The sequence below is a fragment of the Hippoglossus hippoglossus genome, chromosome 7 (genome assembly GCF_009819705.1).
Source record: "Hippoglossus hippoglossus isolate fHipHip1 chromosome 7, fHipHip1.pri, whole genome shotgun sequence".
Classification (NCBI taxonomy): domain Eukaryota; kingdom Metazoa; phylum Chordata; class Actinopteri; order Pleuronectiformes; family Pleuronectidae; genus Hippoglossus; species Hippoglossus hippoglossus.
In genome coordinates this window covers 10,686,499-10,701,869 of record NC_047157.1, presented here as the reverse complement: position 1 = coordinate 10,701,869, position 15,371 = coordinate 10,686,499, and the positions used below count along the sequence as shown (strand labels likewise).

General features: G+C 39.0%; 1 protein-coding gene across 5 annotated transcripts in view; it reads left to right on the top strand.

Annotated features, from left to right (window-relative positions):
* Positions 1 to 15,371, top strand: part of cacna1db (calcium channel, voltage-dependent, L type, alpha 1D subunit, b) — a 69,705-nt gene that overhangs the window by 37,571 nt on the left and 16,763 nt on the right. For all 5 annotated transcript variants that reach the window (XM_034591358.1, XM_034591357.1, XM_034591355.1 and 2 more), the window contains exons 10-30: positions 33 to 107; positions 1,864 to 1,951; positions 2,164 to 2,190; positions 2,709 to 2,869; positions 2,990 to 3,215; positions 3,867 to 4,074; positions 5,080 to 5,200; positions 5,433 to 5,547; positions 5,702 to 5,762; positions 5,926 to 5,986; positions 6,977 to 7,121; positions 7,313 to 7,442; positions 9,615 to 9,674; positions 11,358 to 11,464; positions 12,155 to 12,242; positions 12,346 to 12,453; positions 12,645 to 12,697; positions 12,778 to 12,948; positions 13,693 to 13,894; positions 14,496 to 14,654; positions 14,978 to 15,088. In XM_034591358.1, the coding sequence (XP_034447249.1) occupies positions 33 to 107; positions 1,864 to 1,951; positions 2,164 to 2,190; positions 2,709 to 2,869; positions 2,990 to 3,215; positions 3,867 to 4,074; positions 5,080 to 5,200; positions 5,433 to 5,547; positions 5,702 to 5,762; positions 5,926 to 5,986; positions 6,977 to 7,121; positions 7,313 to 7,442; positions 9,615 to 9,674; positions 11,358 to 11,464; positions 12,155 to 12,242; positions 12,346 to 12,453; positions 12,645 to 12,697; positions 12,778 to 12,948; positions 13,693 to 13,894; positions 14,496 to 14,654; positions 14,978 to 15,088 (2,477 nt within the window). The remainder of the gene's footprint in view (positions 1 to 32; positions 108 to 1,863; positions 1,952 to 2,163; positions 2,191 to 2,708; positions 2,870 to 2,989; positions 3,216 to 3,866; positions 4,075 to 5,079; positions 5,201 to 5,432; positions 5,548 to 5,701; positions 5,763 to 5,925; positions 5,987 to 6,976; positions 7,122 to 7,312; positions 7,443 to 9,614; positions 9,675 to 11,357; positions 11,465 to 12,154; positions 12,243 to 12,345; positions 12,454 to 12,644; positions 12,698 to 12,777; positions 12,949 to 13,692; positions 13,895 to 14,495; positions 14,655 to 14,977; positions 15,089 to 15,371) is intronic.

Sequence of the window (15,371 nt, the reverse complement as noted above, 5' to 3'; positions counted from 1 at the left end):
GGCTGTGTGAACTGCATGTTGGTAACACCAAGGGGTCACGCTGGCTGACCTCACTGAGAAGAAGAAAGGGAAGTTTGGCTGGTTCACCCAGTCCACAGAGACACAGGGTAAATGTGTGTTCTGGCAGACAGTTCATCCTCGTCCTGCAGGGTGTCTTTCTGCGTACATGTGCTCCACCTATGCTTTTGTTTGTGCTTTTGTATTCGCATGCCCTTTGTTGAACTGATCCCTATCATCTTTATCATAACAAAATTCATCTCATGACACTGAATTGTTCTCAGCTAAAAAGGAAACCAACAAAAGATGCCTTACTGCTTGTGAAATGAATCAACTCTTTGTAGAAAGCAAGACAAGAAATGCAAATGTAACCGTGGAGGATTTCACTGAGCAGCGTTGTCGTCTTTGTCTGGAGAAGTGCCCATTTATGGGAAATAATGCTTTTATTCTGAGAGAGAATAACTCTGATACCACCCACACAAGAGAGGTTCATCTTCAACATGGTTTATCATAGTAATCATACACGTACACATGTTGCACCTTCAGTGTGTAAGGATATAATATCAAATACCTTTTTAAACAAATTTACATTACTGGTTTTAGTATATATGAAAACATGAAAAGTTTACTTTTATACAAGAGAAAGACTGAATTAAAATTATTATCAATACGACACACTACTGTTCATACACATTAATTGGTAAGCACCGTATCAAATACCCTAATTTTCAATAAATAATAATAATACATTTAAAAAAGAGAAGTTTCCATCTGATGTCTTGGGATATATGACATGCTGTACTTTAACCAGATGTTTAAAATTTTGCATTGAGTTTAGTTTTAGTTCCTGTTTAAACTTTACATCCTGGCAAAGTCTGAAATGTATAAAATACATTTAGCTAAAATGAATCTTTCCAGTTCATCGTAGATTAATTGAGTAAAATTTATATTTTGGTGAATAAAGATAAACAGAACTGTCACAATCTCTTGGTTCCTTCATCCACTCATGATCATTTTGAATTTCTCTCATTTGTCATATTTCCTGTATGTACAGTATATATGATTTCCAATATACTGTATGCTGTAACCTTCTCACTGTGTAAGTTATACTTGCTCAACATACAGACTTGGACCAAATAGTTTGATCAAATAATTTAACTGGATGATGCCATCAGCTCTGAAAGGATTATATTTTCACTAAATATGTGTCGCAATTGAAATATTTAATCTGGGTAACAATATTTTTTATTTTGATAGGCTAGTCATTGATAAAACGAATGTACAAATTGTACAATCTAATTTGACTCAGGTCTGGCAGCTTGCACTCACTGTGACTTCATCTATGCCAATTCATCTTTTTGTGTCATAAAACAAAACAGATTTCACATCTGTTCTGCAAATGAATACTGTCAGTCTCTGTGTTTGAGAACTAAAACATCTTGGATTTAAGGAGAAACCTGGCTGAGTTTCCTCTTAAATGATGGCAAAGTTTGAGAGGCGGGGGGATCACACTAACATGCCCTCCATTTTCAGCTTTTGTTTTTATTTTCTGGTGGTTTGTCTCGGCCAAAAGTGAAAAAGTCTTTCAATCAACTTACAATCAACAGCTAAGATGTGAAAATATGACTTCATCGTGTATTGATTGGTCATGAAAACTGGCCTAGTTGTTGTACTTTCAATCAAAGGTTTGATCAGCATTAATAAGACGTAAGAGAAAAATACAATTTTGTCACACCATAGCCAAGCCAAACCAAAAATGCATGTGTGTCACTCGGTCATCATGTGACTTATTGATGAGACCTGTTCCCTTTGCCCTGTACTTCTTTGTTATCTCACTTTTGTGTGTGTGTATGTGTGATACCATAGCGAGCATGCCCACGAGTGAGACGGAGTCGGTGAACACAGACCATCACAATGGAGAGGAGGACAAATCACCGTGTTGTGGGCCACTGTGGTGAGTGTGACATATTATATCTGTTTGACAGTCCAGTCACTTACAATGAGCCAATAGAAATGAGGTTCACTGAGTGTTTCAAGGACATTTTCACCAGATAAATGACACAGTGGCTTTTTATACAAATCGTACATCTAACTCAAACCCAGAATGCAAAGCTGCACATGTTGTTTCCTTTTATTAAAAGTTGCTTCATGTTTTATTCTCCTCAGTCAAAAAATTACTAAGTCAAAGTGCAGGTTAGTACCTTGGCCTGATGCATTTTTTATTTCATTCAACTCATCTTGCATGGCTGATGTTTGCATGGCTGATGTTGACTTCATATTTCAATGCTGAAAGCTCTGATCTCAAACGTCTCCATCTGTGTTCATGTCCACTTTTGTATTTTGACATTTATCCACCATGTATCATGTTTTATATGTGACACACTCGTGACAGTCTTTGTCCTGATCTCACCACAGTTCCATCATTGTGTTTTTCTCTCTTTGCACCTAAAACTCTACTTTCAGGCTTCGTTCTAATCCGTTTTTGTTTCATTTGATTCATTGTGATGTTGTGCTGTCATGTCATTTCACCATATGTTAAATGCATATGGGAGAAATAAAACCTTTTAAGTCAGGAGATTTCATTCCAAAACATGTTCGAGAGTTTTTCCATTAACTCATACAATAATATCTCATTTGGGAAATAAACTCTTCTGAACCTGCTCGCACTTGTCCTGACAATTGATCCTAAAGTGCAGCTGTTTGTCTGTCAGTCGTCAGTGGCGGCGGTGGAACCGGTTTTGCCGCAGAAAGTGTCGTGTGGCTGTGAAATCAGTGACGTTTTATTGGCTGGTCATCATCTTGGTGTTCCTCAACACTCTCACGATCGCCTCTGAGCACTACAACCAGCCCGACTGGCTGACTGCAGTACAGGGTATCTATTTTTATTCTGTTTCTGTTCTACTGTTGTGATTGTTAATCATGTGTTTAGGTCAGTTTTCTTTGTGTTTGATGATACTGTAAACAGCTTGTCTGACTCTCCTGTCCTGGCCAGACATAGCCAACAAGGTTCTCCTGGCGATGTTCACCATGGAGATGCTGGTGAAGATGTACAGTCTGGGGCTGCAGGCGTACTTCGTGTCCCTGTTTAACCGCTTTGACTGTTTCGTGGTGTGCGGAGGCATCGTAGAGACCATCCTGGTGGAGGTGGCCATCATGTCTCCTTTGGGCATCTCTGTTTTCCGCTGTGTACGCCTGCTCAGGATCTTCAAAGTTACTCGGTGAGCAACAGAAAGACCTGAGTGTGTTTTCTGGATGTGGTAGAGAAGATTTATGTTTCTGTCCCTTTCGGTTTTTATTCTATAATAAATAAATGATTCAGATGATTCAGTAAGGTATTACAATAAACTGAATATAAAAACATTTTTTGAATAAATTTCAAATCTTTATTGAAAAATAAATCTTCACCTTTCAGTACAATCCAGACCTGTGCAATAAACAAACCAGTGACAAAACTCACTCAAACGTAGAAAGGTACTTTGATAAGACATTTGCAGCCAGACTGTCGTGACAACACTTTCACTCCAAAGCGACTTCATCTCTATATAAAGTCTATGGTTGCAACAGAGTGTTCTGTAAAATTCTGGCAAAATATCCCAGATACGAATGTTGCCATTTTGTGCCAATGACGTAATCTGAAGCCAGAGTCTGTGCAGTAGCCATCGGGGGGTTAGAGCCGCGGTATTCAGGTCCAGCCGATTCAAGCGCTTGACTAATCGCAAGTCAATTTCAGCTGTCAATAATGATGTTAAGCATCAAACAACTAATTGAAACCAAACTAACCAGTTTGTCAGTATTGGCATTTCTATATTTTCTTGGCTTTCTTTGTGTCTGACCTTCTGCTAAGTTATTCTATATCTTTTCCTCTCCAGTCACTGGGCATCTCTCAGTAACCTGGTGGCCTCTCTGCTCAACTCCATGAAGTCCATTGCCTCCCTGTTGCTGCTGCTCTTCCTCTTCATCATCATTTTCTCCCTGCTCGGCATGCAGCTCTTTGGGGGCAAGTTCAACTTTGATGAGACAGTGACCAAGAGGAGCACGTTTGATAATTTCCCCCAGGCTCTGCTCACCGTGTTCCAGGTTGGTGCTTGGTTTTATTCAGAACACTCAGATAGAACTTGCAGGATGTGTAACAACCGATCACAAGAAAGGCTTGAACTGATTCAAGATTCAAACTCAACACAATGCTCTCTGCTTAGGAAAGTAGACTATTATTGGAATTTTTTCAAAATACTAGAGCAGTGCCTGTTCTATCCATGCCTCGTCATCATCAGTGAGCCCCTCCTCAAACAGACCTACAATATGCAGAGCTTTGTGTGAAGTTCCTGTTTCCTTTGAAGATTTTACTGTTGATGTTTTTCACAAAATGAAATTATTTTCATTACTGTTCACGTGTGTGGCTTATATATCAGTTTGAATGATTTACTGAACTGGTGTTATATTTTTCATACATTGGATGTCTATTTCACAGTTCTGTTAAGCAATCGACACAATGTTCAGACCCAAATTCACAACTTTTCAAAAATAAAAGCTTGACATAAAGCACTATAAAGCCCTGCCGCCACGGAGTGCAGTGCTGTTTAACTGTTTATTCAAATCTCATAACATTGAACTCATTGTGTGTCCAAATTGTACCACATTTGCCACTGCACCTCATTGGGCTCTTATCAATACACAGACCAAGTGTGGAGCAGACAGACTTGTCGAATTAGTAGGTAGATAACGAACTGTATTTTTAAATCATCAATCAGAAACTATTTTTGCTTACTACAATTCAAATCCAAATGTTTTTAAAGGAATGTTTATAACAACATGTTTACATAATCACACAGTGCAGGCAGGGAGGATTTTGAGTCAGACTCCTGACTATAGAAATTATTAACTGCTACTCGCTCAAGTGCAATGACTTTTGCAAAGCTTAAGGTCTTGATGCATGAACAATGTGAGCGTCTCCAAGTGCACCCGCTTAAAGGGCAGAGAGGAATATAATTTAAATTGGAGGGTGTGGTGATTATTAAGTACACTTTCCGTCAGTTTCATGATTGCTGTGAAATAACTGAAATGGCTCTGTATCATGTTCTCCAGATCTTGACAGGAGAAGACTGGAACACAGTGATGTATGATGGTATCATGGCGTACGGTGGTCCGTCCTCCTCTGGAATGGTGGTCTGTATTTACTTCATCATCCTCTTCATCTGTGGAAATTGTATCCTACTGCCTACTAACACACACACACACACAAACACACACACATTCACACACACATGATAAAACATGAAAACAAAAATCCACATTTTCTCACATGCATGTGTTAATAAGTTGTGTTTTGATATTGAGCCAGTTGACATTGTCCCATATTCACAACGTCCTGGTGGATTTGTTTTTTATTTTATATTCATCGTGTTGGTCAGCGTTCTGTCCTTAAGTCACATGACCAGACATCCTACTGAACGTCTTCTTGGCCATCGCCGTCGACAACCTGGCAGACGCAGAGAGCCTCAACACAGCACAGAAGGAGGAAGAGGAGGCCAAGAAGAGGAAGAACAGTGCCAAGTACAGCTGAGCACACCTCAATATTTCACATTATAATTTTTGTTCACACTTGCTGTTTAATAGTTTGTGTAGACATTTGTCACAAGCACTTTCCCCAGGCAGGAATAAGTGTCTATCTGCCTCGTAAGTTACTCTCTCTCTGTGTCTCAAACAGGGATACAAGCACAGATAACAATAGAGTGGAAATAACAGAAGCCAGTGATGGCGAGACCAAGGTAAGAGACAGACAGGGGCTTGAGTTTTTCTGCATGAATCTTGGAAATTGTATGATTTTACTGATACATTGTCAAATCGTGACCACATATCTGAATCATTGATCTAGTTTTCATCTCAGAAAGTGTACATTTTCAAAAAGAATAACCTAATCTCAATCTATAGATGCCAGCAGACGCCATGCTAGAGGAAGACAAAGAGTTGTATCCTGCCATCGACTCGCCAGGTAAAACTGTTTCTACTGTTGTTTATCCAGTGTTTAATGACTTAAGCAGCCCCAATGGTATTGAGAGCAAATTTGCTGAAAATAAATAAATAAATATGTCAAATTCTACTTGAGTTTAAGACCACATTTAGTACAGACAAGGAGCAAAACCTCCCTGAAGTCGTGTCCTCTTTGAATATTGTATTGTGCACTACTAAACAAACATATGCACTGGATACTGGATTTCAAATCAGCTGTATTTATTAAAAGGGGAAGAGCTTGGGAAATAACTATTTCCTCTGCCAAGGCGGTTATGTTGTTTGTTCAATTGATTTCCATGAAATTTGTGGATGGGTGGAGCCGGACCCATGGAAGAACCCATTCAATTTTGGAGCAGATCCAGAAATTTGGTCAGGTATGGAGTGCCCTTCTATATTAGTTATTAGATTTTGGTGATCCTTCATTTAGAAATTAGTTTGTGCAGTTAGATACAACTTTCACAGCATATTTTCAACTTGAATGGCATTTAGAGGAGTGTATACTTCCACCAAGGCCCAACAGTCCCCTTATGAACCCTCATTTAAATTTAGATCCAGGATTTTATGTGGATCACCAAATTGCGCATTCTCATAAATTTTAGATCCCTGAACATGGCTGATTGTTTTCAACAAGCTAAATTAATTATTCTGTGAGAATTATTCTGGATCTGCCCCCTTCCCCATCCACACCAAAATGTAGTGGTTTGTTCCTTGGGTCAAGCCCCACCCCTCTATTTCATGGAAATCGGTTGAGTAGTTTTTGCATAATCCTGCTAACAAACGCAGATCAAAACCTACTTGGCTGAGGTAATAACAACTCAATTCATGTACACAATTCTACTTCTTTTTTTGTAAAAATTATCTACAATGAATCAACATTTTCATTTGCTCTAAGCCTCAGTAACATATCGACAAATAAAACAGTCGGATTGTTATCACATTCGAATAATAAATAACTCTGCTTCTTTCAAAGTGTGTAACGTTGATCATGATAATGAAGAGCTTCCAGAAGTGGCCCCTGGACCCCGCCCCCAGAGGCTTTCTGAACTCACTATCAAGGAGAAGACTCCACCCATCCCGGAGGGCAGCGCCTTCTTCATCTTCAGCAGCAAAAACCCGTGAGTCAGGCACGATGCTTTGGCACAGGAACTTAACACTCAACCTGTTTCAGTGTGTAAAAAAAACAACTTTTAAATAAAAAATAGCAGTCACAAAAATTTGGAAATAAAAAAAGGCTAAAAATATGTAATACTTATGTTATGTACTCTGTGCCTTTTTCTCCCTCCTCTTTTTATTTCTCTCCCTGTAGGTTTCGTGTGTTCTGCCATAAGCTGATCAACCATCAGATCTTTACCAACCTCATCCTGGTCTTCATCATGCTCAGTTCTGTCTCTCTGGCTGCCGAGGACCCCATACGCAACTTCTCTGCTCGCAATATTGTACGTAAAAAACCACAGGCACTGCAGACTTTAATATCCCTGAAAGGCTGTTTCACTTATATGTGGAAGTCACTGTAGCTGACAACTGGCTGACGTGCAGATATCTTGACATAAAACGTACATGTATAAATAATAATATTAACAATGACTGAATCCCCTTTATTTGCATCACTGTCAGGGTTTTCACACTAGCATGGCTTCCTGAAAAAACAGAGCAATTGTCATTGTTTTTAGGGACACTTGTGCTTTGACAGGTCAAAATATCTACTGTAACTCAAACAATGTGAAATTTTACACTGAAAAAGTATTAACACTTGCTGGGAAGTCATGTTTATTTAGTTATACCTGTGACCTACAGTAATTGTCCAATAACAAATCAATCTCAGCTGTCCATGATGACATTTCTCCCCATTTCTATAGCATCAAATAACTAATTAAAACCAAATTTACTGGAAAAACACTTGGACACACATCAGTATGATAAGAACGACCTTAAATGACAGAAACCATCTTTGAGAAGAATATATTTAAAATGTACTATTCGTCATTCACTAACATGGAGGAGGAAGGGTTATGACCCATACTGCCGTCAGCCACCAGGGGGTGATCATGAGGTTTTGGCCTCACTTTTGGAGAGCAGTCATGACGTCCATCTCTATAAACAGGTTCTGGTCTGAAAATGTTTTGCTTCCTTACTAATATCACTGCTTCACAGCACTGCATTCTGCATAATACACGTTACCATCATGTTACATTGTTATAATTATGTGTACTTACATTTCTACAAACAAAAACAAGCTGCACTAGGCAATATCTAATGTTAGCAGCTGGTACATTTCAGGATTTCTTCACTCAGAAGTTATGTAATGTGTTGACAACAAAGTGCTCATAACAGACGTGGTCCTACATGTGCATTCGCTGCGCCGAGCCAAGCCAAGCCGTGATGACATGTGTTGCTACGACAGCCTCACAGCAGGAGATATAACCACAGTGAGCTGCACCGCTGCGGTCCTGCGTGGCAGGAGGGCCAACCACAGCCAAGCTGTGACGTCTCCTCCTTGCTGTGTGCACAGCAGATCAGCTCGTGCGTGTCTCTGCTGGAGATTAGAGGGAAAGCTCTTTTAGTAAAGTATCTGTGTTCAGCTCTAAGTACATTTGTAGCTTCTACCTATGTCTTTTTGGTTTTTGTTTCAGTCATGTTTTCCTGTTTGTACTTTCAGATGTAATTTTAATTTGACTGTTTACTCATCACTTAAGTTAGTGGAGCTTTATCAGCAGTGCTTTTCGTATATCTTATATATAAAACTTGACTAATATCAACTATATGTGTATGGACATATTCAGCTAGTGCACTCTTAAGTTGGTGGAATTTAAAAATATTTCTGAGAGGGATAGTGTGAATAGAAGAAAAAAAATCTTTGAGATGAAAACAGCATTAGGTCACAGACTTTTACTGTGGTTTGTACATTTGGACATTTCCAACACATTATCAATATAAACAACTTTACCAGATAAAAACACTTGACTGCTCATAGCTGTTCAAAGCATGGCTTGGCACAAATACCTCCTCTGATTTAAAAAAACAACAACCCTAGAACTGTAGGCTGAAAATGTACCTTTGGCAAGTCTGTGATTTTAAAATTGTCTATATAAAATCTTTATTCACACACTCTTTGCTCAGAGAAAACCTGCCCCTACTGTTCACAAACTTAAAAGAGGCATATTAGGTTTATATTCAGTATCCATAATTGTATTATTGGAAAGGTAACATTTTTTACTTTCCTCATACTGCCTGTTGCTGCAGCTCCTCTTTTCAGCCTTTGTCTGAAACGTTTGGTTTGAGCTTCTGTCTCTATAGGGCTCCCATTTCAAGTGTTTGAAGACTCTTGACAAACAAACTAGAGGAAAAGAAAGAGGAAAGAAAAACTGCAAAAGTGTAATATGTCTCCTTTAAGAATTTAATTTAGGCAACAGAGAGGAGGCAGGGTTGGTGTGTGAGTTGTACATGTTTACATAAAAAATTACCTAGTGCAGCTTCGATATGTAGGAATGAATTGATGTATTATCTGTGTTTGACTCTTACTGTATCTCCAGCTCTTCTACAGTATTTGATAGCTCATTCACTGTGCTGTTTTCCTGCAATGACTCGAACTTGTGCATTACCTCTTGCAGATACTTGGTTATTTTGACTATGCTTTCACCGCAATCTTTACTGTTGAGATCCTGTTGAAGGTAAATGTCCTTTGCGTGCTGTGTTGTGCTGTGCTGGGTAGAGCTTCAGTAACCCTGCGTGCTTATGTCACTCTTATTGCCTCCTCAGATCCTAGGCTATGCAGACTATGTCTTCACTAGTATGTTTACATTTGAGATCCTTATTAAGGTAAAAAACTCTTTGTGCTGCCTCGGTAACAACCCATTTCTTCCGAGCTTGGTGAACACATCCTCTCTCCCCTCATTTTTGTCTCGATATTTTTTAAAGTAAAATGGCTGCCTGCTTGTCGTGTTGTCATGGCGCCAATCTGTCAACGTGAAGCTCGTATGTTTTTTGTCAGATATTTTCTTTGTCTGTCAGTCACTTTTCCATCACAGCCCACTTCCCCCCCCCAACCTTCATCCTCGACCAGTTTACCATATGACATTTTTTTCAAAAAGAAAGACGTTAAATTTGAAATATTCTGAACTGTAGAGAGACTTGAAAATAGCCTTAAACTTACGTCCCTTTGCCCCATCCTTATATTTACCTGTTTGTTTTTTTTGCTTAATGCACTTTCAAAGAGTATTTCTAAAGAAATCCACAAACAACATTATCTTTACTGTTAGAATTCAGTCCTCTTGCTTTACCCCTTTTGCTGTCTGCATGCCCCCAACAGGTTAATCCTTATGTATTATGGTTTAAGTTAAAAAAAAAATTATATCAGAAGAAGATTAAGGGCTCTGTTTCAGTGCTGTTTCTGGCTTAATCTGCATCAGAAATTAGTTTAGTGGCTTTTGACCTGCCTTGTCTGAACATTTTGAATTGTTTATAATCGGTTTAGTTGTGTGTGTGTGTGTGTGTGTGTGTGTGTGTGTGTGCTCTTGTACAGATATCTTTGTGAGGACCAGTTTGAGCACACAACCTATGGAGTGAGGACATTATGGGAAAGTGAGGACATTTTGGCCGGTCCTCACTTTGTGAACCTTTAATGGACTGTTGACTTGGTTTTAGGGTTAGGGTTAGAATTAGGTATAGATCAGGGTTTGGGTTAGGGTTGTGTTTGGCGTTTAGTTTGGATGGTTAAGATTAGGGTAGGGGGCTAGGGAATGCATTATGCCAATGAGTGTCCTCACTTAGATTGAAGTACAAACGTGTGTGTGTGTGTGTGTGTGTGTGTGTGTGTGTGTGTGTGTGTGTGTGTGTGTGTGTGTGTGTGTGTGTGTGTGTGTTTGTGGCTGACCACAATATCTTTCAAATTGTAGCATTTGTTATTGTAAATCCAGTCTTTTTAATTGTTTAAGTATTTAACCAAACAATAGTAAGAAATAGAAGTATTGCTTTAAACTAATGTAACTTTCAACATAATAATTAATATAATATTTATTTAGTTACTGAAAAACTGCAACATAATCAATATAGTTTGATTTTAGTACGAAATTGCAGCTCAGATCGCATTCTACACTGTTGTCTTTAAGTCTAATGTTTTAAATTGAAAACATTTATTTGAACTTAAAAGGATAATTTAACAACTAAAATTTTGGTTCAAATACAATATTCTTTTGAAAATGAATATTGTAAAAAAAATTGGTAACAGATCATTAAAATCATTGTTAGAGTCAAAATCCCATTTCAGCCTGACTGTCTCTGTGTGAATGTGTTGAATGGCAGATGTGTCTTCTCCAGTCCTGACGTTTAAGTCTGTCCTCTGTCCATGTGTCCAGATGACGGCATTCGGAGCGTTCTTTCATAAAGGAGCTTTCTGTAGAAACTACTTCAACCTTTTAGACCTGCTGGTCGTTGGTGTGTCTCTGGTGTCATTCGGCATTCAGTAAGTATCATTCAGTTACTCACCAGTAACAGGTTATTGTCTTGACTTAACTTTTCACTATCTTATCTTATCTTATCTTATCTTATCTTATCTTCTTATCTCGTGTCTTTTCATTAAAAATGAAACTGCAGCTGATTAGCTTAGTTTACCACAGAGACTGAAAACAGGAATATACTGTTAAGATGTCTCTTTTTAAAGGTACCAACCAGCATATCGGAAGCTCTCTAATTAACATGTTGTTTAACTGTTGTTTAACTTATGTGCTGGATGTCTTTATGGCCTCTTCTCGGCCTTTATCGTGTCTCGTTGTCACTGCGAGGACAGAAAAGCAGGACTCTTGGAAGTCACTCTGTCAAGAAAAAGTCCAATAACTGAAGCTCAGCTTGTGCTGTGATGAGTATGAATCACATTTTACTGTTGCTGCTGTGTTTCAGTATGAAACAAGTAGGACATGGAAACCTACAGGACAAAATAAACACTAGATACGAAATACAGGAGAAGTGAAAAAAACAATTATTCAAACAAACAATGTTACTTTTTAACTTAAACTAAAATCTGTTCTAGGTGAAAAGAGATGAGCTGTCAGGGGACGTACTTTTAGTTTACTACCCTTTTCAAAGTACAAGTTACAAAAGTGTGAAATTGGAAAGCTCTGCTAGATCCTCTGGTGTGTGTTTGCGTCTTCCACAGGTCCTCTGCTATCTCCGTAGTGAAGATTCTCCGTGTTCTCAGAGTCCTCCGTCCACTCAGGGCCATCAACAGAGCCAAGGGACTCAAGGTCAGAATGAAAATAATACAACACAGTGCAGTGTGTATCTCTATGGTTGCTACACACTAGCGTGTATTCCTATTAACTTCGAATTATTGTGTGTCTCTTTCAGCATGTGGTCCAGTGTGTGTTTGTGGCGATCAGGACCATCGGCAATATCATGATCGTCACCACCCTGCTGCAGTTTATGTTCGCTTGTATCGGTGTACAGCTCTTTAAGGTACATTGCAGAAATGTGTTGAGGGAAAATGTGTCACACCTGATGTATAACTGCTGTCTCTCTGGATGTGCAAATCAACTGGTTCTTCTTCTGTAAAACATCAAATAGTTGTATAGAAGTTGAAAAAAGTGAAAAAATAAGCCTCTGACTTTCTAAATCCTCTGACTTTCTCCGTTGTTGTTTTAATAAAGGGGAAATTTTATCGATGCACAGATGATGCAAAGTCCAGCCCGGAGGAGTGCAAGTGAGTTTGTTTTCTCTCTCCAGCTCTGTGTATTTGCCTGAGCATCTCTGTGTGTTTAAAGTTTCGTCTTTAAATCTCAGGGGTACATACATTCTTTACAACAATGGGGACACGGCGATACACACGGCGATGCACACGGTGATGCCCATGGTGAAGGAGAGGATCTGGCACAACAGTGACTTCAACTTTGACAATGTCCTCATGGCCATGATGGCGCTCTTCACCGTCTCCACCTTTGAAGGATGGCCCACGTAAGTTCCGCTCTGGGTCTGAGGCACAACTCCGATTAGACTATCATTATAAGAGAATAACAGCAAGACTCTGTATTTATTTAATGATTGATAATTATTCACTTTTATCTCTGTCTGAATGAAAATGTTCTGTTGCTAAAAACTTGAGCAGGCATGAAGAATTTACAGGGAAGTCAGTCAGAGTTGGGGCTGTTGCCAGAAAGACTGTATAATGTTTTCTTATTAAATGCAATGTATCATTCATGATTTTTTTATTAATATGAATTGCCCAAAATATTCTATACCAGTTTAAGAACATTTAACACAACAACAGACAAACATGGCTTTAGGGCAGTTACATTAATCAGAGGTTCTATTCTGAGACATATCCAACCCACTGTTACTACAAACTAAAATTAATGATCCTGTCAGATCACGCCTCACGTAGTCTGCATCATATTATACAATTGAGCATCAGATAGTCAACACAAAAATATAGTAAATATTCTACAACAGAAAAAAAATATTACAAATATTACATACAAATATGTTAAACCTCGACTAAGTTTTTTTATGTATTTGTTTTGTAAACTTTACTGCAGTTACAGCCCCTTGCCAGTAGGGGTTACTGCAGCCCCCTCAGAACCCCTACTTCCAGCATCCTGGAGTATTTATTTCTTTTACACAAAGTACATATGCAGAGTTGATATAGTTAAATACTGTCCACCATCTTGACTTGACTTTCTTTGTTATGCGTCCCTGCAGACTGTTGTACAAGGCCATCGACTCCAATAAAGAGAACATGGGTCCCATCTACAACTACCGCATCGAGATCTCCATCTTCTTCATCATCTACATCATCATCATTGCCTTCTTCATGATGAACATCTTTGTTGGTTTCGTTATCGTCACCTTCCAGGAGCAGGGGGAGAAGGAGTACAAGAACTGTGAGCTGGACAAAAACCAGGTACAGTGTGTGTGTATTAGTGTGTGCGTGTTGAATAGATCAAAGACTTTGTATAAAGATGTTCGAGATGACTGCTCCCTTAATGTGTCTTGATCCTCATCTGGTGGCTGGCTACAGTAGAGGTCATAAACCCTGCCTCCTCCATGTTAAGAGATGGGACATGGACCAAAATACAAAGTCAAAGTACATGTTCAATGACTTTTTCTCAAAGATGGTAATTTTAGGTAGTTCTTATCACACTGATATTTGGTTTATATTTCTTATTTGATGCTATAAAAACTAAAATAAATCATCATTGACAGCTGAGACTGACTCGCGATCAGTCCAGTGCGTGTATCGGAGGGACCTCGATACCTAAGGTGGCAACGCTCGTATCAGGGATATTTTGGCTTAATTTCTGGATAGTGGGAGGAAGTGAAGATGCATCGTCCATCTCTATATACAGTCTACGATTTACATACGTATAGTCTGCTGAAAATGCCTCAATTCATATACAATCAGAATCTTTATCACAACACACAAAGAAACTATGTTTTATATCCCTTTGTTGCTGAGTGTCCTTGTCTCTGTCTCTTCACACCTGCTCTCATGACCACCGCAGCGTCAGTGTGTGGAATACGCTCTTAAAGCTCGTCCTCTGCGACGCTACATCCCCAAAAACCCCTACCAGTACAAGTTCTGGTATGTGGTCAACTCCACTGGGTTTGAATACGTCATGTTTGTCCTGATCATCCTCAACACCTTGTGTCTGTCTATACAGGTAAGTGTTTTCTCTCTTTGGCCCTTTTAGAAAATGAACATAAACTAGCTGATGGGGTCAGTTGATGATTAATTCAAGTCTATTGATGTAAAGGATGATTTATTTTATAAATCCCTCAATGCTACATGCAATTCCTACCTTATGATCTGAATACATACATCAAAATATAACTTATAAATATAATCTTGTTTGCAGTTATGAGTTTAACGAACTCTCTGTTATCAGATTTATCTGAGTTTAAATAGATGATGGAGACCAGTATACACATACAGTTAGACTACATACAGTATCTATCAGTCTCTGATCAGCCTGTCTCTTTCCAGCACCATGGTCAGTCTCATCTTTTTAATTACGCCATGGACGTCCTCAACATGGTCTTTACTGGAGTTTTCACAGTGGAGATGATCCTCAAGCTCATCGCCTTCAAACCCAGAGTAAGTCTCCTCTCCTCTCCTCTCCTCTCCTCTCCTCTCCTCTCCTCTCCTCTCCTGTACCTACATATACATGTATATATATATATATATATGTATTGTTCCTTAAAGCCTCCTGTTCAGACTTTTCTCCTTTAGATCTCCCTTTCCCTTTTAACCCAGCCCTCATCCACTCTTCCTGTCTCTCTTCCCTCCCCTCTGGTTCTCCTTGACGCTGCTCACTCGTGGGCTCTTTGCCACACCGGCTGTGACTCCACTGCCATTTTCTCCTCATCCTCACCCTTCA